General features: G+C 47.9%; 1 protein-coding gene across 8 annotated transcripts in view; it reads left to right on the forward strand.

The window, feature by feature from the left end:
- Positions 1-379: 379 nt before the first annotated feature.
- HIVEP1 (HIVEP zinc finger 1) overlaps positions 380-18,591 on the forward strand; it is a 136,741-nt gene continuing 118,529 nt past the window's right edge. The window contains exons 1-2 of one of the 8 annotated variants that reach the window (XM_070361289.1): positions 380-509; positions 7,402-7,544. In XM_070361289.1, coding sequence (XP_070217390.1) covers positions 7,505-7,544 — 40 coding nt within the window. In that variant the 5' untranslated portion in view covers positions 380-509; positions 7,402-7,504. Of the gene's footprint in view, positions 510-3,361; positions 3,735-4,191; positions 4,331-4,486; positions 4,569-5,102; positions 5,671-7,401; positions 7,545-18,591 lie in introns of those variants that run through there. The other 7 variants (XM_070361293.1, XR_011462299.1, XM_070361292.1 and 4 more) reach the window with 7 other exon arrangements.

The following is an 18,591-nucleotide window of genomic DNA, read 5'->3' on the forward strand; positions in this document are numbered from 1 at the left end:
TTTTTTTTTTTTTTTTTTTTGGTGTGAAGTCTAACAGAAAAAAATGCCACATGGCCCTTCTCCCCGGGATTAACTAGATTGAGGGTTTGTTCATTTCAGTCCAGGTAACAAAAGGGAAGCTTGGGACGGACAGAAGCTCCTTTCTCAAGGCCGGGGCTGAGAAGTGGGAATCCTTCACCGTGACCACCTGCTTCCCTCCCTTCAAACCGGCATTTAAAAGTGCCAAATATCTGTGTATCACTCTGGGCGCGGAGCCCACGGTCTGAACCCAGCGGAGGCGGTGCACCAGATAACATCAAAGCCCCAGGCAGGGGCCAGAAAAGGGGGGGTGCAAAAGCAGACGAGGGAACGAAGCGCCTCCCCCTAGCATTTCCTCTCACGCCCACTTCCAACCTAGGAGGCTTTTGGTTTCTGCTTTTGTTGTTTTTAAAAATTAAAAGTTAAACCCAGGAAGCTGTGGATCAGAGTTTTGTTTGGTTGTTTTGTTTTTTTTTTGCGTGGCAGTCCGGGTAAGTTTTCTCTCGGTCCTTTTGTCCGGCTGGGGAAGGAGAGCCTGGGCTCCGGGGGGGCGGGAGGTGGGCACGGTTGGCAGAGCGCGCGGGGCAGGTCTCGTCGCCGGGTCGCCCCGAGGAGGAGGAGGAGGAGGAGGAGGGGATTCGGCCGGTGGACGGGAAGAGCCCGGCGCGCGCCGAGGGCGGAGGGCGGAGGGGAGGGCCGGGCGGCGGCGTGACCCGGCGGCCGGCGGGGAGGAACCCCCGGGATCTCCGCGTGGCGCTGGCGCAGCCGGGCCGCGCGCTGGGCGGAGGGCCGGGGCCGCGGGGCCGCGCCAGGGGGGCGCCCGAGCCGGGCCGGGCCGCGCGGCCGCGTGGGAACTCGGGGCAGGGGTCGCGCGGGCGGAGGCGCTGGGCGCGGCGGCACCGTGGGATCCCCGGACGGAGCCCCGGGGCCCGAGGGGGGAGGAACTGGTGTTCTCCCCAAAGTCTGTGCAGGGAAACCGTGTTCAGAGCCTGCCAGGGCCACTGCCCTCACTTGAACCCCAGTCCCCGAGGGGGGCTCCCTAAGCGTTCGCGCGGCCCGGGGGTGGGCGGTGCAGGCAGAGAGAATCGGGACCCTAGGAGCCCCCCCTCCTTTTTTTTTTTTTTTAGTACGGTGTCCTTCCCCAATGTTCCAGAAGTTTTGACAGTTCAAATTGCTTTTTACCATTCCCATTTCATCTTCTGGTTCAGGAAAAAAAAAAGTACCCCCCCCCCCATTCCGTTTATAAGATATAATTTGAGAGACTGTATTTAATTTGCCACAAAATGATTAAAGGCGACTGTAGTTACCTTATAGTTTAGTTGGAGTCCCCTGCAGTCTGATGACTAGGAAGTTAGAATTGTAGGCAGAATTAGGAAAAGAAACTGCATCTAGAAAATTCGGAAATACAAAATGGGGAAATGTGTCTGTTTCAGAAAAAAGATTACTGTTGATTTGATCTCAAGAAAGGCAAATTGTGAATAGTCCATTGCACAAAAAACTTAACAAACTGAAATGACAAAATTAATCTATTACGACTCCAAATCGCATATTTAATTTGTTAAAAGAGTTCACTGCAATGCCAAATCCCATATAAACCTTGTGTGCACACTATATATTTGTTATGGTCAGGGCCATTGGGTTAAAAATGTATTGTTAGTAATTTTGATTTAGCCAGTGACACAAAGTAGAGTCGATAATCATCAAGCTACCTTGATTTTTATCCTCTGACAGATGAAGTATACTTTCACATTTAAGTGGATTTTTTTTTCATTCAAGTTTCAAAGTTATATTTACATACGTTTTGTGATTGCAGTCCATTAGATGTCAATTAAATTTCATGACAGATGATTTTATCACATCGAAAATGAAAAAGATTGTATTATTTCATTGCAAGGTTGGAGGCGTAGTGTACTAAACATTATTTCAAATTTAGGTAGCTGTTGGCTGATCTTTGCTTTTGTGACCAAATCTAGTTTTTAATAGGCATATTCCTCCCTTTACAGGACAGTATTTTTGGTTACAAGCTCGCTATTATTGAGTATTCCATTTTTAGTCATTCATATTCTGGTGCATTAAGCTTTTCTAAGCTCAGCTGAGCTAGAGGTAGGATTTCCTCCCAGGAATTTTAGGGGTCAACCCTAGCAAGGAAAACCTAGATATCTTTATGGAAGCCCCAGGGAACAATTCAAGTTTGCACAGATGGCCAGCAGAGTGGGTGTACGGTCGTTCAGCATTTTTATTCCTTAAAAGGGGAAAGCATTTTGGTTTTTATATGAGAATTTTTTCTGCATCAGTTTTTTTTGTTTTACCTTATCCCTCCCAAGTTGAGCGTGGCTCCGTTAACCAGTCATTTGTGCCTGCTTCTTTAGGGATACATGTGGAATTTCTGAGCCTCAGACTTTAAACGATAAAGACCTAATGTTCTTTAGGTCTAACCCTGAAAACCTTCGTCATTACCCTGGTCCATCCCCTCCTGATCAGTTTTCCATAGAGTTCCAAGCCTTGCTTCCTCCATTGCTTTTTTCTCCCCCTCCTCTATTGCTTTTTTCTCCCCTTCCTCTCTTGCTTTCTAGCACCCGAGGTCAAACTCTGGTTTATGGTAATTACTCCTTCTTCTTTCTTTCTTGCGACCCTGGGGCCAGATCGCCTGCTCAGCCCCGAAACTCCCTCTCCAGACCCAAAAGAGCCTTCTCCTTTCGGCCCCTAAACTGTCAAAGCGGAGCCCTAAGGGTTAAACTGCGCTCGCAGCTCGGGCTCTGGGAACCACCGGCGGGCACGGCCGTGGCCTCTGGAATAACCTTGGCTTTCCTCAATCTTTTAATAGAACATCCGCCACCAAAGCGTAGTTTCAGTTCAGGGTTAATAATGTGTCCCCTACCACCCTTTAACCCAACACCCCGGCCTCCCTCCCGGTTTTTTTTTTTATAAAGTTGTTTTTCAAAGTTAATGAGTTTCAAGTTTCACAATGACTTTCTCCTTCCCTCCACGCGTTGCTGAGGAAACCCCCTTGGGGTCCCCCCCGCCCCCGGGCCCGCCCTCTCCCCTCCCCCTCCCGGCAGGGGCGGGGGGCGGGGCTGGGGGACCCCATGACGTCAGCGGTCCGGCCCACATCCTGCTTTAGGAAAGTAAAGAGCCGGTACCGAGCTGCCTCCGCCCCGCCCGTCCCCGCCCCTCTCCCCGGCCCAACCGCCCCCCCGGCCGCGCGGCCCGGCCAGGCCTGCCCGGGGCCGCGTGACCGGCGGGCCCGCCCCTGCGCCCCAGCCGGGCGCCAGTCCCCGAGCCGGCGCGACCCCGGGCTCCCGCCCCTCGCGTCCCTAACTCCGCCCCGGGCCCCCCGCCTCCCGTCGCTGCGGCGGCGGGGCGGGGCGGAGCCGCGGCCCCGGGCTCGCCCGGCCGGGGAGACCCGGGACTCCGATCGGGCCCCGATCCGGGGCGCCCAGCCCGCCCCTAAGCCAGGGCCGGGCCCCGCGGCCGAGCCAGTCCGGCCTGGCCGCCGCGCCCGAGGGTGACCTCGCCGGGGGACGCCCCCCACAGCCCCGCCCGCGCGTCGCAGCCCGCGGTCTCCCCGCCTCCCGCCCCCGGGGATCCCCTGCCGCCCCGCCCAGCCGCGGGAAAGCCTCCGACCTTCGCCCTCCCTCCCCCGCGCCGCCCCGGCCCGCGCTCCTCGCGTCGCCCCTAAAGACGCTAAACGTGCCCTACTCTGCCCCCGGGGAGAGGTAAAAAAGCCCGCGCCCGCCCTCCTCGCCCCTCTCCCTGGCCCCGGGGGCGCCCACCCACCCGCCCCGGGGGTCCGCCCGCCCCGGGGGTCCGCCCGCCCCGCCTCGCCGCGGTGCGCGCCCCCCACCCCCACCCCGGACACCCGCTCCCCGGCGGCGGTCATGCCGCGGCCCCGGGCGCCGGCGAGCGCGGCCGCCTCTCCCGCCCGGCGCCTGCGGCCCCCGCCCGCGCGCCCCGCGCTCCCCCCGCCGCCCCCCGGCCGGCTCCCCTGTTTAATATTTCAGAGCTGGGCGGTGAGAGTGCCAGTCGCCGGCCTTTAGTGGCGGCAGCGGCTGCTGCTGCTGCTGCTGCTGGGGCGGCGGCGGCGGCGGCGGGGAGGGGGCCGGAGCCGGGGGTTGGGGGGGCCCCGGGAGCCGCCGCGGGAGGAGGTTCTGTTTGTGTTTGGGGTTGTCAAGTGAAGGAGGGCGCCCAGCCGCCGCCGCCGCCGCCGCCGCGCGGTGGTCGCGGAGATTCCGAGCTGCGGCCGCCGCCATCAGCAGCGCAGCTCCGGGGCTGGCTGCAGCGGCGGCAGCCCCGCCGGGCGTCCTGGCAGCAGGTTCGGCGCGCGGGCTCCGCGGGCGGGGGGCGCTGCCGCTGGGAGGTGGGGGTGGCGGCGTGGGGAGGGGGTGGGGGCAGGACCACGTCCCTCTCCGCGGGCGCGCGGTGTGTGTGTGTGTGTGTGTGTGTGTGTGTGCAACCGCCGACCTTGCAGAGGGGATGGCTGCGCGTGCGGGAGACACTTGCCACTTCTGGGCGCCCTCGCGGCCCGAGCTGCGGTCCTGCGAGCAGAGCAGGTACGGAGGGACCCAGCCTCCCCAGCCGCGTTCCAGACGCGGGCGCATTTTCCAAGAGGCTGGCGGTGGGGGTGGGGGTGGGGGGTGGGGTGGGGGGGTGAGGGAGACCAGGCCTCGGCTTCCCAACCTCCCGGCTTTGTGGCTTGCTTTTTTTTCCCCCCTCCTTTCGTTCTTTGCTCGAAGTGCCTGTTTACTCCCAGCCACCTGGGTAGTTTTCTTTCCGGGTTGGGAGTACGCGCCCGCAGCACAGTGGGGTGGGGTGGGGGCGCGGGTCGGCTCCGGATCGCTCGGGGGTCGGGCTGGCGGAGGAGTTGCTGCTGGAGAGGGGAGGGGACGGGAGGGGGGGCGGCGGCGGCGGCGGCGAGGAGGAGTCTCCGGGCTGCCGCGCTCGCCTCCTCTCGTCCTGTTCCTCCTCCTGCCGCTCTCCGCATTCACTCTGGGCTCCTTCCTGAGCTGGCACTTCCATCCCTCCCCCCCCACCCCCCCTCCTGGCATGCGAAGCGCTTTGTTCAGTGCAGCGTTGCAGAGGGGTTTTCCCAGGCTCCGCCCTCCACATTCATTCATGTTTTTTCTCCTTGCAACTGTCTTTACGCTTTTTGATCGTGTCATGTTTTTGCTCCATGTAGTATTTATCTCTTTTGCTGTAAGGGAACCGGTTCATCACTCATCTTCCTCGCTACAATGCTGCTGTCTTTGGAAATACTCAGTCCTCCTCCCCCCCCCCCTCCCACCCCAAGGATTTACACTGGGATGGATAGCTGGGCTCAGTGGGGAGGCAGTGAGCAAGGTAGCGGAAAGCTGTTACTGATTGGAAATTTGTATGTGCAAATTGGAATATTTTTTGTGCAGGTTCCTCATCTTTTAGTGTCACGTGATTGAATTACAGTCGGAGTTCACGCTTTAAAAACTTCTAAATATCGTGACCATTTAAAAGCTTTAAGTTGGGAGTTGAGCATTCCTACAATTTATTCGGCCTTGACGTCTCTAAATTCTCTCTTGAATCAGCAGCTTCGTCAGTTGAATGGTGGATGCTTTTAATGCAGGGCGTTGTGGAGCCGTATCTTTTATAGATCGTGTAGCACAGCGCTGGATGAAGTCCACAGTATGGGACCATCATATTTTATATTCTTTCCCATGCAGTTCACAAATTGCACATAATGTTTTTGTACAGTGCCTGCATACAGCCTTATCAAGGATAAACTACTGAAGTTAATTATAGCCTTCTTTCCTTCTATTCTCTGCTGTATTGAAACCATAAATTTCTAAAACCTTATACTGGTTATTAGATACAGTCTTTCCCACACAGGCATTCTTAAGAAGAATTAATATTTGATATTTTTGTGTGCCAGCAGTAAGCAAAGCATCCACATGGTCCCTTCAACCACCCATTGTGGGGGAATACTATTTCCTTGTTTTACAGTTGGGAAATCTGATCCTCAGAGAGGTTAAGTGCCTTAAACGAGTCCACACAGCAAGCTTTGAGCCCAGTCTGATTTGACACCGAAATATTTATTAACAGTTGTGACTTGTGCAATAGAGCCTCTTGAGTAAACCCCCTGGAATAGGTCTTACTTCCAGCCAGGAAGTAAGCGCTGAGGGTCCCTGAGTCAGGGGGTGCCATGTTTCTTAGTTACTGACTATGGACTCAGTTCCTTTGCCTCTTTCTCTTTTAATTTTCTTATCTATAAAATGGATAAATGATAGTTACCTAAGCAGTTACCATTAGGGTTAAATTAGGTAATGTGTAGGAAGTACATAGGCACACAGTAGATTGTCAATAAGTATTTGCTTTTTTTTTTCTTCTACAGTATTGGATGTTATAAAAGTCTTAAAGCATTTCTGTTCCATTCTTGTGTCATTGCTTAGCGATTAAATATAGTTTCACATTCAGCATTGTCATCACGGGCTTTGTTTATCAGTTGTATTGCAGGAAGTTAAAACTAAGATTTTAGCTCAAGGATCCTCGAGTATCTCCTGGGAATCTTTCTGGGAAAGAGATGATTTAGTTTTGGATTAGTGTTTTGGCATATTGTATTTGAAATTGCACTTTTTAAGATGTGTAAGTCAGGTCACGGTCATGCTGCAGTAACAAATAAGTCCCAAACCTCAGTGCTTGAATCAGCAAAGATCTCTTTTATGTTTATGCACCATGATCCTGTTGCATTGGCAGGAGCTCAGCTCCGTGTTGTCAGACTTGCTGTCTAGAACAGTGCCTGTTCTTATGGCAGAGGAGGAAGAGAGCACTGGGGGATCTTACTTTGATAACTAAACGCAAAGCCTGAAAATGACACCTGTCTCTCCACTCACAGGTTATTGGCCAGAACTGGTCACACATTCTGGCTCAACACAGGGAAGCAAAAAGAACAGTCCTAACAGGAGCCTCGAATGGAAAACCACAATAGTGGGAGAACAGCCCCAGTGGCAACCACACTTATTTACCGAATTAACCCAGTAACACAAAATGAACAAAACATGGTCCTTGTCCCTAAGAAATTTATAAATGGGCAGGCATGTACTGTATACAGCAAAACCCTTTTATAACCTCGTGATGTTGCTTTAAAATACAGTTCACTGAATTTTTTCACTCTTTTTTTGTTAAAGGTACAGTGATTTTTCCCCCCACCCCGTGTTCTTACTGGGGAAGCCCAGATAATGACAAAATGACATGTATTGTGTTTAATTAAAAGTAAGTCATCTTTTGCAGGGGCTTTCAGGTCGGTTACCTTTTGTTGAGTTTAGAGCAGTGCTGTATTATGCCATAACTTCTGAAGTGTCTTTTTCCTTTGAAAGTAGTGAAAAAGAGTAAAACATAACTTTTTTTTTTCTTTTTTAGCACATGGATTAATTGATGGACCTTGGGTTTATGGAGCTACCTTTTCATGACCTGCTTTTCCTACAGTTTCTAAGAAGAAAAGGGGGCCTCTGAATCAAAGAAGATGCCTCGAACTAAACAGATTCATCCCAGAAATCTAAGAGGTAGGGCTCTGCATTAGTGGGAAGGAGGGTTTGTAATAAGTCTTTAATCAAGTGTCTCTTCAGTGGCAGCAAAGGCAGCTTGTGAGATGGTGACCCGGCCTGGTGGTGGGTCAGTTCCCCCTGTTCTGTTCCTCTCGCTCGCTGCACAATTCCTCTCTCTCAGGAGACGCTTCAGAATTATTTGTTGAATGAATTCATTGGATTCGACAGAATTAGAATGCCTTCCCAACCATTAGGGTGGGTATTAAAGTCTGAGATTTACTGTCTCTCAACAGGTACCTTTTTGGATTGAGGAATCGGAAATAAACGGTCACCTCTTCTTTGCCCACTGGATCACCTTGAATTACTTTTTTTCACCCTTCCCACACACTTGTTTTGAGATTTATTTTTGTAGCAGCGTTATATTAGCTTGAGAAGTGGAGAGGCATAGTTGGCATTAACGCAGACCATTATGTGCAGAACCCAGAAAATAGGTACACCAATGTATATAGGGAAGCAGTCAAAAAACGTATATATGTGTTTATTATATATACATTTCATATAAAAATGAGCATTTCCTTTTAACTGTGAAGAGGTACTTTAGTATTAAGAAAGCCAGCCTATTTTAGCTTATTGTTTTAAAAAATTTGTATTGTTCTAATGTGTTTTATCCACTGGGAGCAGCAATTATCTTTTATATTTAACTTAGGAGATAAAAGTATAGCAGTGTTTTAAGCAAAGAACTGTTAAAGCAAATAATTCCAACCTGAGTAAAGTATCTTATGAAATATTTACTATTATAGAAAAAAATATTCTCAAGCACATGCAAGGTAAGAAATGACTTAAATTGGACAAATTAATCAAGAATGTTCCTTGGTGAAGTAATTCGGCCGGTGCCTGTAAGGTGGTGGTTGAAAATGTGGCCAGTTATGGGGCTTCCTTGAGTCTGCAAACAGTGCTTGTAAGTGGGCTAGAAGTCTCTGCTGGCTCAGGTGAACGCCTTGGCCCGAGTTCAAATGGATGATTCTAGCACCAGTGTTCAATGAGGTGAGGATTCAGAGGGAGTACAGTGAGTGTTGTATGTCAGAGTCAGATGTTAGGGTCGCATAGAAAATGTTGCAGACTGACTGTGTATTTGTCTGTCTCTTGCACTAGAATCTGAGCGCCTCTGAAGTCAGGACTTGGTCTCATTTACTTCTATAGGCAGAGCCTCCATGCTCACAGCCAGCTGGGGCAGGCGTTTGGAGTCCCAAGCCTAGCTTTTATAAGTCATCTGTCCAGAGAGGGTGCCTTGTTCCTGTTGATCCATGTGCTCGAAGGCAACCTTGGGGCTGGCAGGGGCCCCAGCCCAGCACAGCTCCTTGCAGCTAAAAGGAGGCCACACATTTGTTGAAAGAATGAATGCATGATTGATTTGAAAGTATCATTCATTAGATCATAAGCACCAAATGCTTGTTTTTCATATTATAATATATCCTTGTTTTTTAAAATTGGAGGATAAATGGTTTACAATGTTGTGTTCGTTTCTGCCCCACAACATCTTTGCGTCAGTCATAAGTGGCTTGGATAACCTTGAGCCTCCCTCCCACCCCGCCCACCATCCCACCCCTCTCGATCTTACAGAGCACCAGGCTGAGCTCCCTGTGTTTCATAGCAGCTGCTCACTAGGTCTTGTATATACAGTAGCGTATATATGTCAGTATTACTCTCTCAGTTCATCCCACCCTCTCCTTCCCCTGCTGTGTCCACAAGTCGGTTCTCTATGTCTGTGTCTCTATTCATGCCATAAAATACATCCTTTATTATATCCTAGATAACTTGGCTGTCTGGAGAAATGCAGATTTTTAGGCCATAGTCTTTTCCTTTTTGTATCAAATGAATGTACAGCTCAGTAGGTGTTCGCTGAACGTCCTCCTGTGTGGAGGCCACAGGGATGAACTGATCATCAGAGGCAGGCCATGCGAGAGGACGCTGGGGGAGAGAGCAGCCTTTCGGAGATTCCCTCAGAGCGTGGGCGTCATGTTGCAGCCCAGTCTTTGGGGCTGGTTTGGAGAGGGGCAGGGTGGGAAGGAAAGGTAACCTCTGAACTGAGTTCTTAAGGCTTAGAGGTGACCCAGGAAGCTGTCAGGACAACGGGAGTACATTTCATCCTGGGGTAAGAGCTGGCGAAGCCGCTTGGGATCCAGGCTCATCTAAGTTATGTCCAGGAGCATCAGAAAAAGCAGGAAGGGGGAGGCTGGAGTAGAAGAACTGGGAGGAGTCAGATTATGAAGATCCATGAAATGTGTCTAAGTTCATAGAGGATGGAAAATGAAAGGTTTTAATAGGAAAACTTGCATGTTTTCTGGAACTAAGATGTTTTTAAAGTTCTCAACAAGAACTTGGGATAAATTGTGTTCAGGCCCACGGGTGAGAGTCTAAAGTGTTACGATCTCTCAGCCACTGAAGAGAAGACCAGAGTGGATTAGCACAGATGATGAAGTGACTTTGCTAAAGCAATGTGGGTGGACTGGCAGGTTGGGCAGGGCCAGGGGAGGGGGCTTCATGGAAGGTGTGATGCTTGAGCCAGCCAGCTCTTTCATCTGAGGAGGAGGAGGGCGAAGCTGTTCCCATTGGGGAAGCCCAAGTAAGCAGAGCACAAAGGCAGGAACACCTTTACAATTTCCGCTTTCCTTCTGAAAATGTGTGTGAGGACTCTGTCCCCGGGCACAGTTTGGGGGTTAAAGTGAGCAAGTGAACGATAGCTACTGAAATGAAGTTTTCAGCATTTCTTGCTGACCCTTGAACAACAAGGTTTTGAACTGCATGGGTCCGTGTGTGTGGATGTTTCTCCGCCGTGGATTGGGTGAATCCTCAGATGTGGAATCTCTGGGTACTGAGGGCTGACTCTACGAGGCCGTTTTATTTATGGGACTTGGGCATCCTCAGAGGGTGGTATTTCTAGAGGCCCAGACCCAGGACCCTGCAGATGCCGAGGGATGATTGTGTTTGTATCTCAGTTGTGGGGTACATCTGAAGTACCACACTTGCGTCGCTTTACCTGTATCCTCTGCTTCGGCTTCCAGCAGCCCTGTCTCGTGAAGTTAACTCTGCCTTGGGAGAGACCAGCTCATCACTCACCCTCTGGGCGGTGTCCTCTCAGGGGTTTCTATGAAACACATTGCCTCTTTTGAGGCTTCCTCAGAAAATAGCCTGAGAAGTACTTTTCTTGTGCTAGGTCATTAAGTCAGTAATTAAAACTTTATACTTAAATCTGAAATCATATATTAATTTTGCTTCCATGGCAGTTTCCAAATATAATTTTTCTTTGGTTTATTGTTGGTCCTTCAGCTGGGGTTGGTATAGTCCCACCGACGTTCAGAGTCACAGGATAAATGTATGCAACTTTCTAGAATTTGAAGTTTCCTTGGAACAAGCACGTATGTGTGTGTGTGGAAGAGTGTATTTGTGTATTGAGGTGTCACACATGTATAAAGAGATATGTACAGGGCTCTGTCATGGAGAAGCATAAATGATTTGCCTGGATTTAAATTAGGCACAGGCTTTCCTGGTGGTGTTAGTGGTAAAGAACCCTCCTGCCAGTGCAGGAGACACAAGAGACAAGGGTTCGATCCCTGGGTGGGGAGGATCCCCTGGAGGAGGATGGCATGGCAGCCCACTCCCCACTCCGTGTTCTTGGAGAATCCCATGGACAGAGGAGCCTGGCGGTCTGCAGTTCATGGGGTCGCCCAGAGTCGGACACAACTGAGCGACTTGGTGGACACGCAAGTCAGGCACAGGCTGTGCTCCCCTAAGGAGATGGCGTTTGCCTCTCTCTGATGATGGAGGTTCTTCAGTGTAAGAGCAGGAGAAGAACTGGTGCATTAAGGGTGGGACATGAGTTTGGGGCGTAACTAAGTCAGAGTTCTCTATCTGATGGTGACCTGTCGAGTGTGAGAGTGGGGCTGGCTGAGTTCTGGTCTCTTCTCCTCGGGCCATGTAAACCAGGCGGGACCTTTGTCCTTAATGCCTGCCTGCATGGTGTGTGTGTCGGGGGGAGGGGGGAACATAGAGCCTTAACGGTGACATTTCCTTTGTGAGGTTGAATAGGAATTTCTGAAGGGCACGAGAGGTGGGCTTGGTGTTTGGAAGAAAGGCTTTATGTGTTGTCCCAGGCGAAGGGCTCCTGGCCGGCATGTGGGAGACCAGCTCCAATCGGGTCCTGATGAATGTGAACGTGACTGTGCCTCCCTCCGCATCAGTCCTTCCCTACCAATGAGCGCCTTCCCGGGTCTTTACTGGGACTCCTGGGTAACGTGGAATGGAGGAACTGGGGACTTGCAGGGGTTCCATCTGTCCTCTTTAGATAAAGAGCTGTTTTTGTGCTCTGCCAATCACCACTGTGAAAGTTTCAAAGCTTTGGGGGAAAAAAAAAATAGAAAATAGGTGTTAACCGTTTTTAGTTGTATTTGGGCCCAGGGTTTCAGAGGCTCATCGGCTTGAAGATTGGAAATCAGTGTGGAAAATACTAAGTATTAACCTTTGCAAAACATATTTTTGAGAATTTGGTGGGGCTGTTTTTCATTTTTATTGGTTGAGTGCATTTGGCTCTGAACCCACTGCAGAAGACGAGGGCTTTTTTTTTTCTGCTCCGAGCTCCAGCTGTATCATAAGGTGAGAAGGAACACTTAGGAGGGTTATCAGAGCGTGGCTAAGACCCACAGGTGGGGTCTGTGGATGCCCATCACCTTGGAAGATGAGGTCCAAAGCCGTGAACTTAGCTGGGGCACACTCTCCTCGCCCTGGCCTTGTTCCTCTGTGTGTCTGATGGACGGCCGTTCTCCATCTCCGGAGCTCAGCGTGCAACCTGAGCATTTCCCAGCATTTCCACGTGGCCCGTCTCTCTGGACAGTGTCCTTCCCCTTCTGCTTCCACTGTTTCCTTACTCTATGTGGGAGGTGTGTCCGCTGAAGAGTTCACTTCTTCAAGTTTCCTCCGCTTTCCTCCTCTCCCGCTGCCACCCCTATCCCTGGGATACAGTGGGTTTCCATTGCTTGTGTCTACAGGTGGCTTGTTGTACTTTGTTATTCCATCCTAATTTTTCTACAGGGACTTCACTGGCAGTCCAGTGGTGAAGACTTTGCCTTCCAACGCAGGGGATGTGCGTTTGATCCCTGGTCAGGGAGCTAAGATTGAGCATGCTTCCTGGCCACAAAATCAAAACGTAAACCGCAGAAGCAATATCGTACCAAACTTGGTAAAGACTTATTACTAGTAATTCTGTAGGCCTGCCATCTTAGCTGGGTGAATCATGTGTCAGAAGAGACAGTTTTAGTCTTCTGTGCTCAGCAAAATTGCATTCATGTTAGCTTTTTAGCAAACTACAGGTTTGTACTCTTGAAATTTGTTTATGTTTTTGAACCTTAAGTAGCAAATTCTTCTTATATTTGGTAGCCTCTGATTAGGAAACCTGCTCTAATACAAATTTTGAAGCGCTCCAAACAGATGAAGCAGGTAGTTATTACTAACTTCTGTTTCATGTGGAATTTTGCCGTAGGATTTCTAGCATTCATCCCCTTAGTACTTTTAGTTAATATAATGGTGAAGAGTTTGGCTTTATGCTATCACGGACTAGCGGGTGGCCTTGGGCAAGATAGGAGTGTTGGTTTCCTCTGTCTGTAAAACAGAGATAATGCATGTGAAGATTCGACGATGTGTAAGCATTTGGGACAATGCCTGACACTGGATAGACACTCAGTCCAGGGACCTGTGTGTTACTTTCGGTGAAAAACTGGTTTATGTCCGACTCTTGAGTTACACACAGAACACCAGGGAATACCTGTGTGAAGCCTCTACCTGCATTTTGAAAACTGCATAAAGGAGGCTACATCCGTGCTCAGCGTTGATCACCGGTATCCCTCCTTCTTGTCCTGACTCCTCAGGGCTTGGGATCTGGAAGAGAGAGGTCAGTGCAGACAGTCATTCGGGGAGGAAAATTCTTAGCCGCCATGCTGCCGCTGAACTCATTCAAACCTCAGCTCCTATTTTGACAGCGCTGAGTGAAGTAAAACTGGTTATTTGTTCTGTCTGTATGCAGTTCTCAGGCCACTGATTGCGAGGTCTTCTGTTTTATTATCATTGCACTGTTGTTAAAGATGATGTCACCGTCACGTGGGAGAGCAGTGACATTCTCTGGTTCTTCACTACCAGATACATCTACCGAATACATCTGGTAGATGTGGTCCCATCTCTCCATTCCCTGGCTCCTCCTGTGGGAGACCGCAGAACCCAGCTGGGACCCCAGGTGTAAGCTCATAAGTGACTGTTTGCGTTTACTATCAGTGTGTTGACAGGAGCCCACTCTAGTGATTGTTTTGTAAAATCTGACTGTGAATAAAATCTTACGTTTTCTTGTTATGTGGGGATTATTTGATTGAGCTTTATCTATAGAATAGGCTGAATTTTGATGATTTTTCAGATGTAATTCCAGCTGCTTGTGTGGTGTTTTTTTTACATTTGAATGTTAGGTCAGCACTTCTGTGCCGACAGCCTCAAGATTCGAGACGTTAGAAATTTTGTAGGGCAAACCATCCCATGGCTTGTAAAAATAAATTCTGTATATGACTGTAGCTAGAAAGGAAATATAGAACAAAATATAGTTTTGATGAGAAAGGTGAAAAAGCAGTTGCACTTATTAGGAACTTTCACGTAAGTAGCTGATATTATTTAGTTTGACGAGGATAAAAATAGAAGAGTAGACTGAATATAGCAAGCCACTTATTTTTCTTTATTTCAGATAATTATTTTTCAGCTCATGTTGAGAGCTTATCTGATGCTTTTTGAATGCTTATTAACATTAAGCAAATGCTTTTCTCTTTTTAAAAGCAAATACAAAATGTAATAATGTGATTAATCAGAGTAATGACTTTATTTTAGAACATTGTTGCAGAAAATATGTTCTGATGAGGAATAATTTTATCTTACCATAGAACAGAAAGATACATAATGTGCTTAAAACCCTTGGTCATATGCATATGTGTTAAAGCCACACATTTTAGAATGCAATGTAATTTAAGTGAGTCTGCGCTAAAGTTGATTCTTATGTTATCTGAAAAAATATTTTATAAATTAATTAAGCACCTTATTTTTTCATTTATATTTTTAGTTCTTTTAAAACATTCAAGCGGTATTTTTTGAATATTCAGTTCAGTTCAGTCGCTTAGTTGTGTCCAACTCTTTGCGACCCCGTGGACTGCAGCACGCCAGGCTTCCCTGTATATCACTAACTCCTGGAGTTTACTCAAACTCACGTCCATAGAGTTGGTGATGCCATCCAACCATCTCATCCTCTGTCGTCCCTGTCTCCTCCTGCCTTAAGTCTTTCGCAGCATCAGGGTCTTTTTCCAGTGAGTCAGTTCTTCTCATCAGGTGGCCAAAGTATCGGGGTTTCAGCTTCCGCATCAGTCCTTCCAATGAATATTCAGGACTGATCTCCTTTAAGATGTACTGGTTGGATCTCCTTGCAGTCCAAGGGACTCTCAAGAGTCCTCCTCCAACACCACAGTTCAAAAGCATCAATTCTTCAGCACTCAGCTTTCTTTATAGTCCAGCTCTCACATCCATACATGACTACTGGAAAAACCATAGAATATTAATAATGTTCCAGTGACAAATGACACGAAGCTCTTCTTATGAAGCACTGGGTGTTTGTAAGACTGTTAGCCATTGTTCACCATAGCACTACAGCTTATCACCAAATAGAGTCCTTTCTTCCCAGTACTCAAATCATTATTTAAGAAGGAAGTTCTTTCTGACCATTAAGCATAAAGTTTATACTTGGTGCAATATTGTATTAACTTTGACCTTTTAAAAAAATAACTTTAGAAGGAAGACTTTTCAGAAGGTTCTTAGATATTTTCTAGAACAACTTTTGTTCTAGAATATTCTAAGGCTGTGCTGCCTTGCAAAAGTATTTAGAAAGTATATAGTGATCACAAAATAGTTGGCTGCTGTGGAATAGCAGTCACAGAATACAAGATGGAACTATAGTAGTCCAAGAGTTATTATACCCACTTAATTGATACAAAAGTTGATTTTTATGGTACTCAGGTGCCTATGTGATTAGAGTATGAGTTTGCTCAAGTTTATTTATTGTTTTATATTTTGAAATGTGCATATTTATATGTGTGCTTAGTTATATGTGCTTGTCTTCCAACTCTTTCAGATTCTCCAGTGAAGAAAAAGATATAATCAGCATCTAGCCATTTAATATTTCCGTATCCAAATAGGAGTTGATCAAACATACGGGGCAGTGTTTGATAGTTTAAAAATCAATAAAAATGATCTGAGCTGTGACACAGAGACTTGGAAGGTGGTTAAACGGTGTCAGCGAGCTCTCTCTCCCACCCCTCGTTTCTCATACGCCTTTCCAAGAGAAGTCTTAAATTTTACAGCCAGGAAAGGACGAACCTTAGATACTTAGTTCATCTTCCTCATTTTACAGATGAGAAAGTTGGGCAGAGAAGTTTAAGTGAATTGATCTCCAGCAGCTATTTAATGTCTTGTTTGAGATGATATTTGTGGAGTGGTCTTTAAATTTTTTTTCTTAATCATATTGATTCCCTTAGTTACAGTTCATTGTGGGCCAGTAGCAAGAGGGAGGTTGTGTTTCATTTTTATGATGAAAAGAGCTAGCCTGCCCACAGGTCTGTGTACTTGGCTCTAGTCAAGTGATTTTTACATGTTTGCTCGTTTAATCCTTATTACCATGGAGATGGCCGCTGTTACTACCCCCATTTTAGGGATGTGGGAGTGAGGTACAGAGAAGTTGTGGGTGGCCCAGGGTCCCACAGCCAGGAGTTTAATGTGCTCGTAACTGTCATCCACATAGGGCTTCCTAGGTGGCTCAGTGGTAAAGAACCTGCTTGTCAGTGCAGGAAATGCAGGGGATGTGGGTTTGATCCCTGGGTCAGGAAGATCCCCCGGAGGAGGGCATGGCAACCCACTCCAGTATTCTTGCCTGGAGAATCCCACGGACAGAGGAGCCTGGCAGGCTACAGCCCGTGGGGTCGCAAGAGTCGGACACAAATTAGCAAGTGAGCACGCACACATGCATGTCATGCTTCTGCTTGTTCATGTGGATAGTAGAAAGAACTCCCCAGATTAGAGCAAGACTTTGGAAATGCCGTTCACCCAGTTACAAAATTCGGGGCTTCCCAGGTGGCTCAGTGGTAAAGAATCCATCTGCCAATGCAGGAGACGCAAGAGAGGTGGGTTCAATCCCTGGAGGAGGAAATAGCAACCCACTCCACTGTCCTTGCTTGGAGAGCCTGGCGGACTCCTGTCTGTGGGGCCTGAAAGAGTCGGACACGACTGAGCGACTGAGCACAATGGTACAATGGCCAGTTACAAAATAAAACTTGTCAAGCACAGCACATAAAGCTGAGGTGACTCACAGGTGAGAAAGACCTCTTCCCCCTCTAAGTCTTTAATTGTTGGAAATCCATTTCAGAGTTGTGTACGTAGATCACAGTCCAAGTTGGATTTGCTATTGCAAACTGTCAGGGGAATTTCCAAGCTCCTCAAGAGAGAAGGAACAGTTGTTCCATCAGAGATGTTTGCTTACATGATTTGCTTAGTAAGATGTAGTTGAAAGTAAAGATGTCTTGCTTAAGATGGAGAGTAGCAGTATTTAAGTGGGTGTCTCCACATAAAGGTTGAAATTTTGGACACAAAGGCTTAGAAGCTGTTTTGGGGAAAATTAATGAAAATATTAAAATTCTAAGTAAAATAAAACAGTTTATAATTTTTCCTTATGCATATAGAAAAAATATACTATTCTAGATATGTGTGGGCCTATATCCAGCTTGCAAGTGAAGAACTACTTTTAGCGATAAGAGATCAGAGTTAGGAGACTTTATGAGTCTTTCATTTTAGCAGTGAACAACAAATCTCCTTCTAAGAGTTTTTCATATGACCCAAAACACATGAAAAAGTTCTCAGGGCAATGCAAAGCAACATGTATATAATTTCAGGTGATACATTACATGCAGTGTGGAATCCTCAAAGTGAAAAAAATCTGAGTGGGATAAAAATCAGAAAATACTTACTGGAGAAGTTTAACTTTGTTCTCCTTTAAAACCTGAAGGAGGTAGAGTTTTGAGATGGGTTTTAAAGAAAAGGATAGATTGACAGAAAATAAGTTGTTTTGAGACTTCCGCAAAAGAAGGGATGTGAAATCATTACAGAAGTGGTTGTTAATCTAGTTTGGTGGTTAGAGTGGATTTCTCAGTGAACTTGAAACTTTACTGAAGAAGAAGAAAGGAACCTGTTTAGATATGATATGTATGTGTTTAGTCGCTGCTCAGTCATGTCCGACTCGTTGCTACCCTGTGGACTGTGGCCCACCAGGGTCCTCTGTCCATGGGAATTCTCCAGGCAAGAATACTGGAGTTGGTTGCCGTGCCCTCTGCCAGGGGATCTTCCTAACCCAGGGATCAAACCCAGGTCTCCCTTATTGCAGGTGGATTCTTTACCATCTGAGCCACCAAGGAAACCCTGGTGATTTGATATATATAATGCCTATTCATGACAGTTATAAAATTAACCAAGTTGAGTCCTCTTATACTAAGTTGAGTATTTACAGAAGAGATGTCAGAGGCTTTGGACCGTCTTATCACATTTTGAAATGAAATAATAGCCTCCCCACAGAGGATTTTGAGAGCAGTGAAACTCTTGTGTATGATGCTGTAACGGTGGCTACGTGTCCAGACCCATAGAACATGCGCCAGGAGTGAGCCTTCAAATAAACTGTGTGGTCTGGATGCTGCTGCTGCTGCTAAGTCGCTTCAGTTGTGTCCGACTCTGTGCAACCCCATAGACGGCAGCCCCCCAGGCTCTGCCGTCCCTGGGATTCTCCAGGCAAGAAAACTGGAGTGGGTTGCCATTTCCTTCTCCATTGCATGAAAGTGAAAGTGAAAGTGAAGTCGCTCAGTCACATCCAGATGCTAAGTCACATCCAGATGCTAATGATGTGTATTTCATCATTTGTAACAGATGCACCACTCCCGTGGACTGTGGCCCTGGTGGG

This window comes from Bos mutus, chromosome 23, assembly GCF_027580195.1.
Source record: "Bos mutus isolate GX-2022 chromosome 23, NWIPB_WYAK_1.1, whole genome shotgun sequence".
Classification (NCBI taxonomy): Eukaryota; Metazoa; Chordata; class Mammalia; order Artiodactyla; family Bovidae; genus Bos; species Bos mutus.